The sequence below is a fragment of the Salvelinus alpinus genome, chromosome 1 (genome assembly GCF_045679555.1).
Source record: "Salvelinus alpinus chromosome 1, SLU_Salpinus.1, whole genome shotgun sequence".
Classification (NCBI taxonomy): domain Eukaryota; kingdom Metazoa; phylum Chordata; class Actinopteri; order Salmoniformes; family Salmonidae; genus Salvelinus; species Salvelinus alpinus.
Window position 1 is genome coordinate 96,828,529 of NC_092086.1, and position 14,562 is coordinate 96,843,090.

The following is a 14,562-nucleotide window of genomic DNA, read 5'->3' on the forward strand; positions in this document are numbered from 1 at the left end:
TCCAGTGTCCCCTTTCCCCCGTTCGTGGCACAAACACTTTGTCTGTGTAAGGCTATGCGCCTTTTGGCCTCTACTTTTATGTCGGACCAAGTCTTTTTTATTTCTGAGAGGGTCTGACCTGAGCCAGCAGCATTCACCACGTCCGCCACATGCTGCTACTCTAACGCCTTTTTGGCATTTGTATTGCCCACACTGTGTCCACCAAACAATATATTTTTTCTTGCTTCAACCTCCCATCAAGAACTTCCATTTCACACTGGGTGAAATTTCTTTTTTTGGCCTTCCTGTCGGGATTTGCCGTCATTGTTGTCATGCAGTCAGTATGGATGAATATTATTTAAGGGCGATTCACTGACTACCTATAGGCAACTATGTGCGTTAAAAGGGACACTCGCTCACGTGCACCAAATTTCAAGTTGATTGTGATTTATGAAGGGAAACTGGCGTGGGACGTGCGTGCGCACTGTTAGAAATCAGAATATTTTTGTGCGTAATCACTTTCTGTTTCGTCCCTACGCCACCTTTTGACATGAATCCTCCGCACAGTTTTATAAGTGAGACCCCAGGTCTCTGATCAGTACCCCCCCCCCCTTTTTTCCCCCCTTTCCTCCAACCCTAGTCTCTCTCCTCTTCTGTCCTATCATCTCTCCCTTCTGCTAAATCCTTCTCCCTCTTGTCTCTGCCTCTTCGACGCTACTCTCCTCCCTTTCCACATCCTAGGACTCGCACTCTCCCCTTTCCTCCCGGCTGGCTCGGCCCTCCCCTCCTGCTCCGTGGCTAAGTGGCTCATTGCGAGCTTACAGGGCTGTGGGCAGCTGAGCAAAAATGTGGGAAAACTAAACTTCCGGAAGACTTATGATCCGTTCACTCCCTCCTCTCTATTTTATATTCCTCTGTATAGGATGCTAAAGCCACTTTCTTTCACCATAATGTCAAACTAGTAAGGTCTGGCCGCCCGACAACCTGCCCACTCGACCCTATGCCCTCCTCGACCCCATGCCCAGACCATGTATGGAGACCTTCTCCTATTCCTCACTTCCTCACTTCTCTCATCAATCATCTCTGACCACTGGCTGCGTCCCCTCTGACTTCAAATTACCCGAGTCGCTCCCCTCCTCAAGAAACCAACACTCAACTCATCTGACGTCAAAAACGTTAGACCTGTATCCCTTTCTTTTCTTTCCAAAACATATGAGTGTGCCATCTCTGATTATCTCTTTCAGAACGATCGTCTTGACCCTAACCAATCAGGCTTCAAGATGGGTCACTCAACCGAGACTGCTCTTCTCTGTGTCACAGAGGCTTCCGCACTGCCAAAAGTGACTCTCTCCTCTGTTCTCAGCCTCCTAGATCTATTCCCTGCCTTTGACAACGTGAACCATCAGATCCTGCTCTCCACCCTCTCAGGGCTGGGCGTCTCAGGCTCTGCACACTCTTGGATTGCATCCTACCTAGCAGGCTGCTCCTACCAGGTGATGTGGAGAGGATCTGTGTCTGCATCATGTACTCTCACTACAGGCCTTGGTTCTAGGCCCTCAACATCTTCTCCCTATAGACCAAGTCACTCGGCTCCATCATATCCTCACATGGTCTCTCCTACAGTTTCATTGGAATGCGGATGACACTCAATTACTTTTCTTCTTACCCCCTTCTGACACCCAGGTGGCAACATGCATCTTTGCGTACCTGGCAGATATCTCAGCTTGGATGTCGGCCCACCACCTCAAACTCAACCTCGACAAGACAGAGCTGCTCTTCCTCCCGGGGAAGGCCTGCCAGCCCAAAGACCTCTCAATCATGGTTGACAACTCCACAGTGTCGCCCCCCCAGAATGCAAAGAACCTTGGCGTGACCATGGACAACACCATTTCTTTCTATGCAAATGTCAAAGCAGTGAATCGCTACAGCCGGCATGGTTTTCAACCTTCCCAAGTTCTCTCATGTCACCTCGCTCCTCAGCACACTTCACTGGCTTCCAGCCGAAGCTCACATTCAGTACAAGACCATGGTATTTGCCTAAGGAGCAGCAAGAGGAACTGCTCCTCCATACCTTCAAGCTATGTTCAAACCCTACACCTCAACCCAAGCACTCCATCTTACCCTTCTGGTCTCTTGGCCCTCTTACCTTTTTGAGGAAAAGTGTACTTACTATGCCTGTGATGTGTGGTTGTCCCACCTAGCTATGTTACGATGAATGATGTGGTTGTCCCACCTAGCTATGTTAAGATGAATGATGTGGTTGTCCCACCTAGCTATGTTACGATGAATGATGTGATTGTCCCACCTAGCTATGTTACGATGAATGATGTGGTTGTCCCACCTAGCTATGTTACGATGAATGATGTGGTTGTCCAACCTAGCTATGTTAAGATGAATGATGTGGTTGTCCCACCCAGCTATGTTAAGATGAATGATGTGGTTGTCCCACCCAGCTATGTTAAGATGAATGATGTGGTTGTCCCACCCAGCTATGTTAAGATGAATTATGTTGTTGTCCCACCTAGCTATGTTAAGATGAATGATGTGGTTGTCCCACCCAGCTATGTTAAGATGAATGATGTGGTTGTCCCACCCAGCTATGTTAAGATGAATTATGTTGTTGTCCCACCTAGCTATGTTAAGATGAATGATGTTGTTGTCCCACCTAGCTATGTTAAGATGAATGATGTGATTGTCCCACCCAGCTATGTTAAGATGAATTATGTTGTTGTCCCACCTAGCTATGTTAAGATGAATGATGTGGTTGTCCCACCCAGCTATGTTAAGATGAATGATGTGGTTGTCCCACCCAGCTATGTTAAGATGAATGATGTGGTTGTCCCACCCAGCTATGTTAAGATGAATGATGTGGTTGTCCCACCCAGCTATGTTAAGATGAATTATGTGGTTGTCCCACCCAGCTATGTTAAGATGAATGATGTGGTTGTCCCACCCAGCTATGTTAAGATGAATGATGTGGTTGTCCCACCTAGCTATGTTAAGATGAATGATGTGGTTGTCCCACCCAGCTATGTTAAGATGAATGATGTGGTTGTCCCACCCAGCTATGTTAAGATGAATGATGTGGTTGTCCCACCCAGCGATGTTAAGATGAATGATGTGGTTGTCCCACCCAGCTATGTTAAGATGAATGATGTGGTTGTCCCACCCAGCTATGTTAAGATGAATGATGTGATTGTCCCACCCAGCTATGTTAAGATGAATGATGTGGTTGTCCCACCCAGCTATGTTAAGATGAATGATGTGGTTGTCCCACCCAGCTATGTTAAGATGAATGATGTGGTTGTCCCACCCAGCGATGTTAAGATGAATGATGTGGTTGTCCCACCCAGCTATGTTAAGATGAATGATGTGATTGTCCCGCCCAGCTATGTTAAGATGAATGATGTGATTGTCCCACCCAGCTATGTTAAGATGAATGATGTGGTTGTCCCACCCAGCTATGTTAAGATGAATGATGTGGTTGTCCCACCCAGCTATGTTAAGATGAATGATGTGGTTGTCCCACCCAGCTATGTTAAGATGAATGATGTGGTTGTCCCACCTAGCTATGTTAAGATGAATGCACTAACTTGAAGTGGCTCTGGATAAGAACGTCTGCTAAATTACTAAACTGTACAAAGTAGAGCAAACCTAGAGTTGCGTAGACTATAATGTACTGCACTTTACTGAACTCTAGTCTACTGTAATGCACTCTACTGAGCTCTACTTTGATTTTGTTTGCCTCTCTTCCAGGCTTTATCTCTGGCCTGACTAGCCTGGGAGAAAATGGACTACAAATCAAAGATCATGGCTCCTCCATTCGAGAGTGGAAAGGATGCAACAGGCTGTTGCATATCATGAATGTATTTCAGGTGAAGCGCATTCACTTTCTGACTGTATATTATGAGATTAGCTGGATGTTCACACACATGAGCATGCTTGCACGCACACAAAGTTCTCAACTATTCATCATCCTTCACAGTGTATTCATGGTGATGCGAATGTTTGGATCCTGAATGGCGCAGCGTTCTAAGGCACTGCATCGCAGTGCTAGAGGTGTCACTACAGACCTGGGTTCGATCCCGGGCTGTATCACAACTGGCCTTGATTGGGAGTCCCATAGGGAGACGCACAACTGGCCCAGTGTTGTCCAGGTTAGGGGAGGGTTTGGCTGGGGTAGGCCATCATTGTAAATAAGAATTTGTTCTTAATTGACTTGCCTAGTTAAATAAAGGTTAAAATAAATAAAATGTGCATGCAGAATTTTTATGATCCAGTGTATACAGTGCAGTCGGAAAGTATTCAGACCCTTTGGGTTTTTCCACATTTTGTTACGTTACAGCCATATTCTAAAATTGATAACATTTTCCTCATCAATCTACACTTAATACCCCATAATGACAAAGCAAAAATATTATGTATAGGCTCTGCCCCCAAATAAGACCAAATAGACCAATCATAGATGTCTATGTTTCACAATTTTGGACATCAAAGTACAGCACAGTAGAGTGCAGTACAGTAGAGTAAAGTTCAGTACAGTGCAGTACATTATAGTCTACGCAACTCTAGGTTGTGGATATTTTACATTTTAGTCAATTAGAAGACTCTATCCTATGAGACTCGAAATTGAGCTCAGGTGCATCCTGTTTCCATTGATCATCATTGAGATGTTTCTACAACATGATCGGAGTCCACCTGTGGTATATGCAATTGATTTGACATGATTTGGAAAGGCACATGCCTGTCTATATTAGGTCACACAGTTGACAGTGCATGTCAGAGCAAAAACCAAGCCATGAGGTCAAAGGAATTGTCCGTAGTGCGCCGAGACAGGCTTGTGTTGAGGCACAGATCTGGGGAAGGGAACAAAAAAATTCTGCATCATTGAAGGTCCCCAAGAACACAGTGGCCTCCATCATTCTTAAATGGAAGAAGTTTGAAACCACCAAGACTCTTCCTAGAGCTGGCCGCCCGGCCAAACTGAGCAATCGAGGGAGAAGGGCCTTAGTCAGGGAGGTGACCAAGAACCCGATAATCACTCTGACAGAGCTCCAGAGTTCCTTTGTGGAAATGGGAGAACCTTCCAGAAGGACAATCATCTCTGCAGCACTCCACCAATCAGGCCTTTATGGTCGAGTGGCCAGACGGAAGCCACTCCTCACAAAAAGGCACATGACAGCCCCCTTGGAGTTTGCCAAAAGGCACCTAATGATTCTCAGACCATGAGAAACAAGATTCTCTGTTCTGAGGAAACCAAGATTTAACTCTTTGGCCTGAATGCCAAGCGTAACATCTGGAGGAACCACCAACCCTACGGTGAAGCATGGTGGTGGCAGCATCATGCTGTGGATATGATTTTTAGCAGCAGGGACTGGGAGACTAGTTAGGATCAAGGGAAAGATGTACGGAGCAAAGTACAGAGAGAACCATGATGAAAACCTGCTCCAGAGCTCTCAGGACCTCAGACTGGGGCGACGGTTCACCTTCCAACAGGACAAAGACCCTAATCACACAGCCAAGACAATGCAGGAGTTGCTCAATGTCCTTGAGTAGCCCAGCCAGAGCCCGCACTTGAACCCGATCTAACATATCTGGAGAGCCCTTAAAATAACTGTGCAGCGTTGCTCCCCATCCAACCTGACAGAGCTTGAGAGGATCTTTAGAGAAGAATGGGAGGAACTACTCAAATATAGGTGTTCCAAGCTTGTAGCGTAATACCCAAGAATGTGATCATTCCTTTTTTTTTTATACATTGGCAAAAATACCTAAAAATAAAATTTTACTTGGTCATTTTGGGGTATTGTGTGTAGATTGATTAGGGAAACATTTTTTTAATCCATTTTCGAATTAGGCTGTAATGTAAAAAACTGTGGAAAAAGTCAAGGGGTCTGAATTATTTTGTAATGCACTGTATGTGAGTGGGGAATGGTTGGGTAAGGGGGAACAACATGTGACCCTTTTATCCAATCCACGACTCACCTTGAGTAGAAAGGGTGAAGAGAGAAAATGAGCAGTCTAACACAGTTGCTTGCCTCAGCGAAGACTGTGTAACGTTAAATAGGTAATTGTATTTGAAGATTAATATTTTATGGTGAATGCAACAGCATGCATTGAGATTACCCCTGTGCTGAGCAGAGAGCCTGCCAGGCAACCAGATCCCTCTGCTCTGCTTTATGGAGTCTGCTGTTTGTCTTGAGTACTGTACAATGGTAGTGATAATTAGGAGGACGTTGCCGATATTCAAGACAGGGTTCAGATTACTGGTGAACTCTCTCTACTAGCTGGACAGTGTATACCTAATTAACTAATTTAGTTGGAAAAGGAAGTGACAACCTTTGCCAGTGGGCTGCCTCTAGTCTCCATGATGGTGACAGGCTGATATGGGATCACAACACACTGCTTAGCATTTCAAACAGGAGACCACCAGACCGCTAGACCACAACATTGTACATAGCAGGGAGAGGATGAGCAGATACCATTCTATTCACATTATCATATCCTGCCTGGTTGGCTCTGTCCGGGGGTATAATCGCACAGGGCCACAGTGTCTCCCGACTCCTCCTGTCTCAGCCTCCAGTAGCAATGCTGCAATAGTTTGAGTCAGGGGCTAGGGTCAGTCTGTTATATCTGGTGTAATTCTCCTGTCTTATCCTGTGTCCTGTGTGAAGTATGCTCCCTCTGATTATCTCTCTCTCAATCTCCTCCCGGAGGACCTGAGCCCTGGGACCATGCCTCAAGACTACCTTGCCTGATGACTCCTTGCTGTCCCCAGTCCACCTAGTCGTGCTGCTGCTCCAGTTTCAACTGTTCTGCCTGCGGCTATGGAACCCTGACCTGTTCACCAGATGTGCTACCTTGTCCCGGACCTGCTGTTTTCAACTCTCTCTCTCTACCGTGCCTGCTGTCTCGAACTCTGAATGCTTGGCTATGAATAGCCAACTGACTTTTACTCCTGAGGTGCTGACCTGGTGCACCCTCTGCAACCACTGTGACTATTATTATTTGACCATGCTGGTCATCTATGAACGTTTGAACATCTTGGCCACGTACGGTTAAATTCTCCACCCAGCACAGCCAGAAGAGAACTGGCCACCCCTCAGAGCCTGGTTCCCCTCTAGGTTTCTTCCTAGGTTCCTGCCTTTCTAGGGAGTTTTTCCTAGACACCCTGCTTTTACATCTGCATTGTTTGCTGTTTGGTGTTTAAGGCTGGGTTTCTGTATAGCACTTTGTGACACCGGCTGATTTGATTTATTGATCATGAATATGGATATTATTATTATTTTCAATTTAACCCCTATTTACCTAGGCAAGTCAGTTAAGATCAAATTCTTATTTACAATGAAGGCATACCCTGGACTACGCTGGGCCAATTGTGCGCCATCCTATGGAACTCCCAATCACAGCCGGATGTGATACAGCCTGGATTCGAACCAGTGACTGTAGTGAAGCCTATTGCACGGAGATGCAGTGCCTTAGGCCGATCACCCACTCAGGAGCAATACTGTACTGTTAATACTGTATGATGACAGGTAGTCAGATGACACACAAGGAGAAAATAAAAAGCTAGTGTATGAGAAGATGAAAATGATTCTCAAACATTTGACTAGCTAGCTTCTCAAGAGCAACACTCAATACTCAGTTGAACTGAGTGGGTATACAAGGGTCATGAACTACTACACATTGAGTAACTTTGTCTCAGATTGATAACGGCATGGCAACATTGATGTTGTAGCAAAATATGACAATGATGTGACTAATTATGATGATATAACTTTAATCCAAATACATTTTCAAAGTAACAAGTAAATACATTTTTGTTCATGGCCCATTTTGGAATAAAAATACTTATTCATTAACCATTAAAATATGTTTGGCAGGAACAAATGGATTTTGTTTCCACAGTGAATAGTTTTGATGTTTTTAGCCAAATAAGGCACAATAACGTCTGACACTTCCGACACGTTTTATTCTACGGTAGTCAGTCTTACCCTCAAGATTCTTTGGCCTACAAATATGACTGTATGTTAGCTATGGAGTCTGCTGTTCACTGTTTTAACAGAACATATAAATATATAAGTTAATAGAAAAACAAATGGTGCACACACCAAGTCACACTGTCTCTCCGGCTTCCCTTCACATTCTCCCTGCATTGGCATGTCGAAGTCAGAATGCCAGACAATGTACACCTCAAAAGATAAGAGAAACAGAAAAGCTTATGCTTGCAAATTCAGAATTAGCTTAATTCTTTTGTATCTCCGCTGAATGTTTTCTAAGGCACCCTATGAAGCTCATTTCGCTTGACGAATGGTTCAGCGCAGTAACGCTTAATTTTGAATGAGCTGATTACGATACAGTGTTTGTTCCATCCTCACAACATGAAAAATGCTCTTTGTTTTGGATTTGGTAATACACTGTCACAGGCTCTAAGGCTGGGAGCGCTCTACCCAAATGTTTGTTGAATGATTTAGCATAATCTGCTGAGTGATTCTGGGGTGCTTCAATGTGGCCAAATAAAAACATCCTAATCATATCAGTGAAGGTGAAGTTATCTATCGTATCATCACATCAGTGGCTCGTAGGTGAATCATCTCCTCAAGGCACAGCTTCAGACTGTGTCAAGCCAAACCCGAGTGAGTAATTCCCCCCCTATGCTGTGTATCAACATACAAGTGTAAATAAATTCCAGTGGTTAACCCCTAAACCCTCAGTGTGTTACTAGGGAAGAGTGTGTAGAGACCTGATTGGCTGACCTGGAGCCTGCTTTCCTTTCACAGTTGGATAGAAGAGCATGGGATAGATACTACTGGGGCCATCCTAGGAGCGGTCCGGGGCTCATTGACATTCCGTGCATAAGTTCTGAAGAGAAAACCAGCCCCAGCCATTACACATTCAGAGATAGCAGCCTGTGTGCACGGCAGATCTGAGTATGATGAAGCAGACAATAAACAGGGCGATGCAACATGATAAGGTTGTAGTTGAGGAGAGTCGCAGACAAATGTAACCTGACAACATGTAGCGGACATGTGAGCGTTAGTCCCTCATTGAGAGGTCCTCCATTAGGATGGTCAAGGTCACCCTGACTTTGGCCACAATGCAACTCTGCATGGAACAAATAGACACCTTCATCTTCGTTATTTACCCTCAGATGCTGAAGTACAATATGTCTGGTGTTAAAGTTATGGCAACTTCTTCTATTGGGTTGACCATGACGGTTTAATATGTGTCATTCAAGTCATATCTGGTTGGGTAGGATATCAGTTTGTTGACTAATCATAGAATCAATAATTGACAATGAATAGAGTGATAAGAATAACGGCAGATGTGCGCAACAGGAGTGAGCGGAAATGGGTGACACAAGGGAAAATAGATACCAGCTAGAGATTCACTCTACTCTAGAACATGGACAATGCCAGATGGGCAAAACTACAGCCTTCAACAGAAGCAGCCCCTGTTGGTGCTGGCACCCTGTCAGCATGTCATGTTGTATTCCTTTACAGTGATTTATGAAATTTGAGGAGCATGTGTCATATCTTCTCAAAATGATTCCCTTTTTCAGCAGCTTGGGCAGAAAAACGGGACGCAAAACAGGATATACATGCACACACAAACAGTTTTGTTTTGATGTCATGTCGGAATTATGTCCTGCCACTGTCACATCAGTGTGAGCAATAAAGGCCATCAGCCATGCTGCCTCTACAGTTTGACAAAAATGACACAGAGAGCATGCCTCTGAGCAGCTAGCCAGCCACTGGGACTATTTGTTTAGTGAGGTCAGTGGGGGCCACCGAGGACAGGATGGACATGGAGGCATGGATCGTGGGCAGTAATGTCCACTGTACACACCCAGCAGTCTCTAACTGTCACTTCCACTGATCTGAGATCTGTCCACCCTCATTACAAAGTGTTGGAGAGAGGGAGGAGGGGGAGGAAGGACAAGTAACAAGCAAAGACCAATGGAAGGCAAGAATTAGAGGCACAATGAGGAGAAGAATTAAAAGGAGGGATGGAAAGATGGAGATGGAGAGGATGGGGTTGAGGAGGTCAGAATGGCTAACTTGTCAATCCCACCATGTTAACTGGACTCTGCTGGCCATTAGGCTCGCCTGAGGAGAGTGTCAGGTCAACACACCTGAGTCAGATTGGCTCGTAACTCATGGCAACGACTCCTATCACGAGGGCCCTAAAGGAGTACAGCGAAGATGGAGCTTGGCGTGGTGTTACAACATTATGCTACTGTAGCCCAGAGCAAGGAACTGCATCAGAGCATCTACACATCTGGAAGGTCAACAAGGTGAACACTAAATGAGATTATCTACTATTTCATCTCCGATGTTGGCAGGAGGTCTATAAATGTACTGTATTAGTAGAATTACTTATGATTTCAAAACATCAGAGCTGGAGATCAGGGCAGTTTTTGTTTGGCCCTCTCCTACTATTGGCAAGCATGGATGTAATGCTGCCTTGCAGGCTAGACTCCTGGTCTCTAGCTCTGAGAGTGGTGAAGATAAAGATATGGACAGAGATACAGTGGGGTTAGATTCCACCGCCTTGATACCACATCCTGCTCAGGGATATGGAATACACATTTCATGCCACACAATGAAAATTATTATTCAAAGACCACAGATATTTTACATTACATATAATATAATAAAAGCAAGTTAGCTTTGCATTTCTAAACTATAATAATAGATGTGGAATGAGATAGCCCTGATTGTTTTGTTCTCTGGAAATTAATTCCCAGGTCTTAAAGCGACAATCAGCAGTAGAAACAATAACAAAGCATCCTCCCCACACCTGTTTCAGTAAAAAGCTAAGAGATGGGGCAGGAGAAATGTAACCACTCTCAAATTCATAGACAGATCTATAATATGTTTTGAGGCTACAGTTTATAGTGTTTGTTAACATTTACTTTTTGACAAACATTGGAGTAAAACGTGTATATTTTTGGTTCTAATTGTGTAGACAGTTGAACTAAGCTCATGAGGCATTAATAAGTTATATTCTTCATGAATCAATGGAAGTAGCAACTGCTGATTGCCCCTTTAACTGCTTTTATGTCAGATCAAAATCTCAGTGCTGTAGAGATTGCACAGAGAAAACAAAAACAAACACTTAACTATGCATTATACGCTAGCTATGCATTATGTGGATACTTAGGACACCGAAATCGCTCGCAAACACAACAAGTTTCATGCAAAAATCTCCCATTTATTTGAATGATTTTTGCAAACCTCTTGGGTAGAGAAGCAAGTTATGATTCAAACTATCTTATTTCATGTTTATGTTGTTACAGGTATCGTCATCATCTAGTGTTGTTGTTCCCACATCCCAACCCTTCCTTTATTGCCCCCACCCCCTTTTTCTCTCTCTCTCTCCCCCTCTCTTCCTCTCCCTCTCTGTGGTTCACCCTCAGTGATTTTTGCTCTGGGGAGGGAAGAGGAGCAGAAGGAGATATGCTGTTAGCTGAAACCAGGCTTCTTCCGGTGCGTAGCTGCGCTATCTCCAGCACACACCACCTGACTGGCATTAGCATTCTCTATGGCAGGCAGGGAGGGCAGGGGAGCCACATTAATAGCCTCCTTTACATTCCTACCATTCTCCCCTGGTTCTTCCTCATTTACTCTGCTCCTCTGCCTCTACCGAACCTCAACCCAAACTGCCATGAGAGCTGAGGTAGAGAGGACTCCTCTCTCTCTATAGCAGGAGCAGGTGGAAGAAAGGGAAAACTGTTATAGTGAAGTGCACAGCTCTGAGGTTTCGACTTCTGCTCAACTTGGCCTGGTTCTCCTGGCAGTTGGAGGGTATCTTTTCTCAGTGTTTAAAAATCTGAGAGTACATTAGAGAGTATTACCATGTGCTCATGGCAATCATTATAATTGCTGTTCTCTCTGGAGACATCTAAACATATTTACCTGTATGCTAGCTACACTGTAGTTTACACAAACACTTTGTAAGTCACCCTGGATGACAATGTCAACTAAATAATGATCACACACTCATCTCCAATCAGAAGAGGGTTGAGTACAGGGTGCGTGTAGAAGGAGAAGGCGGAAGACGAAGGGGACATGGAGAAGAGAGGGAGGAAAGAGAGGAAGGGGAAAGGAAATCTGGTTAAGCGGATTAGAATTCCACCGCTGGTCCTTTGAAGGCAGGCGCTGCGCTGGGCTGCGTGGCTGCCCTGCACCGGGGGGCCATCCAAGCCCCATGTCCCAGCCCCCCCCCCCCCCCCCCACCCCCCCACCCCCGAAGCTCCAATGGTAAGATAAGAGAGGAGAGTTAATCCGACAAACAGGATTAGGGACTGGGAGGAGAGGAGGGGGCGAGGGAGGGTGAGTGAGCTGGGGTGCTGGGTAGGATGGGTCACTGCCACCCTTGCTCAGCCTACCCATGGGGACACAGCAGTAAGTAGGCAGTCCAAAGCTATATCAGCAGGGCCACACCGGGGGCGATAGGGGTGGCCCTGGGGAAGATGACTCCAGACCAGGCAGTGCCCTGGGGGTTAGCTGGGAGGTGTGTGGCCTCTCATTCATGCATCTGTTCTGCATGGTCCCTACCACGGTATGGCACAGGCACATGGGCTGTTACCCACTGAGTCCTTTCTGCCAGGCCAGACCCCTGTCCTCCATATGTTAACAGCATCATGGAAGCTATGGCCACACACACAGCAGGAACTGAAAAAGATGGAGTCCACTGTACGCACCATACAGGAGATCAAGCAAAGCCACTGCAGTATTCACTATGAAATCAAATGAGCTCAAGTATAGACTGAAATCATTCACAAACACATGCATACCCATCCTTGAACTTTGTTCAAAGTAGCAGTCCAAAACTATGATCAGAACCATGGACAAGAATAGACCAAATCGTAGCTTTCCCACATACACCTCTCCAAATGTTCTCAGTGACCTCCTGTTCACAAAACAAACACACACTAGTGTGAGAGAGGTGTGATACACTACACACAGCCCACTGAGTCGTATTCATATTGAACAATAATGCCTGAGATCATATCCTAATCCATGAGACCGAGAAAATACCCACTGTGCCCAGTTGACTGACTTTCACCACCACCACAAACTCACAGCAAAGTTCAGCAATCCTCAAAACATCACTGCCTACGACAGAAACAGTATGCCTTACACACAGGTAAACAGATCGAAGAGTCCATGATGAACTCTATAATCCCACAGAGTCTGTGTGACTTACCTCCCTTGTTCTTGTGTCTGCCTGGCGCTCTACCCTGCAGGCTGACCCCTGGTCCTCCCAGGAGCAGGAAGAGGAGCAGAGCCATTTCACACACAGACACACATCCACATCCACACCTGGTCAAGGGTGACATCTCAGGGCTAAGTCTGGCACCCGTGCTCCTCACACATACACTGGTTCCACTGTGGGACGGTAGGTCTCCACTCAGCAGTCTCATCAATCACAGGGAGGGCAGCATGTGAGATGTGAGTGGGACGACGCCACTCTGTCCACTACACCCTCAGTTCCATCCACATCAGTTCCAGTTCCTAGGTGCCTCTGCAGACGCATTCATGGTATCCCCAAGTTGATGTTGATAAAAGGTGTATGTTTTTCTCTGTCCTTAGTTATCACCTGTCTGTTAATCTTGGGTCTGTCTCAGTCATAAGTCCATCGTGCGATGGGGAGACAGTGTCTCCTTGCAGACTGAGTTGCTGTATCCACAGTCACATCCTTAGAGAGCTCCAGAAGCGTACTGAAGTCCTTTCTCAGGGAATCCTCTCAGACACAGCAGCAGCGCTGCACAGGACAGCTGGAGGACAAAGCTGGCTGAGCAGAGTCGCGCAGTATGGATCTCTCTCCCTCTCCCTCTCCCTCTCCCTCTCCCTCTCCCTCTCCCTCTCCCTCACTATTCTCTCTCTCTCTCTCACACACACACACAGTGAAGGCTGAAACAGCTGCGGGTAACGCTGGAGTGACCGGTGCTGTTCTGCTGCTGATTATAGTAGTGGTGCTGATGGTGTTAATGGTGGTGAAAGCCTGCTCTTTCTACGGATGTTTTCTAAGAGGAAACCTCCATGCAGCATGCACTTGCTCTATGAACACAACTGACTGTGGAGGAGCGGAAAACCCAGCAGTCCAGAGGCATGAGCACAGGGGATGGAGAGAGAGTGAAAAGAGAGAGGTAAGAGTAAAGTGTAGCAGTAAAGTGAGCAGTGGAAAGAGAGAGATTGAGATATGAAGCCAATGGTTGAGACATGTGGAGGAATGTCAGGCGTGGAGAGAGGAGAGGAGAAAAGTAAAAGAGACGGCTCTAATCCTCACACACAGGCAGGCAGCTCTGGAAGCAGCAGCTGACAAAAAAAAAACGTTTTCCGAGGAGAGAAATGACAGCTTCAGCACACGACTATGTCAGCTCAGCGTCATAGAGCAGCGAGGAGAGAGCAGGGGATGGGATAGAGGGAGCTGACTTCAGAGACTAGGGGGGAAGTGTAGGGATATTAAGGCGAGGGAGGGGGTGGAGCATGATGGTGTACGTTCCCAGCTATCTCTGGGGTGTGCAAGGTTTTTCACCTCAGTAACAAGAGTTGAGACGGAGAGCCTGAAGGATAA

General features: G+C 45.8%; 1 protein-coding gene across 3 annotated transcripts in view; it reads right to left on the reverse strand.

Moving 5' to 3' along the window:
• LOC139535494 (roundabout homolog 2-like) overlaps window positions 1-13,820 on the reverse strand; it is a 270,018-nt gene extending 256,198 nt beyond the window's left edge. For 2 of the 3 annotated variants that reach the window (XM_071334954.1, XM_071334937.1), the window contains exon 1: window positions 13,192-13,820. In XM_071334954.1, coding sequence (XP_071191055.1) covers window positions 13,192-13,408 — 217 coding nt within the window. In that variant the 5' untranslated portion in view covers window positions 13,409-13,820. The remainder of the gene's footprint in view (window positions 1-13,191) is intronic. The other variant, XM_071334946.1, reaches the window with a different exon arrangement.
• Window positions 13,821-14,562: the final 742 nt, after the last annotated feature.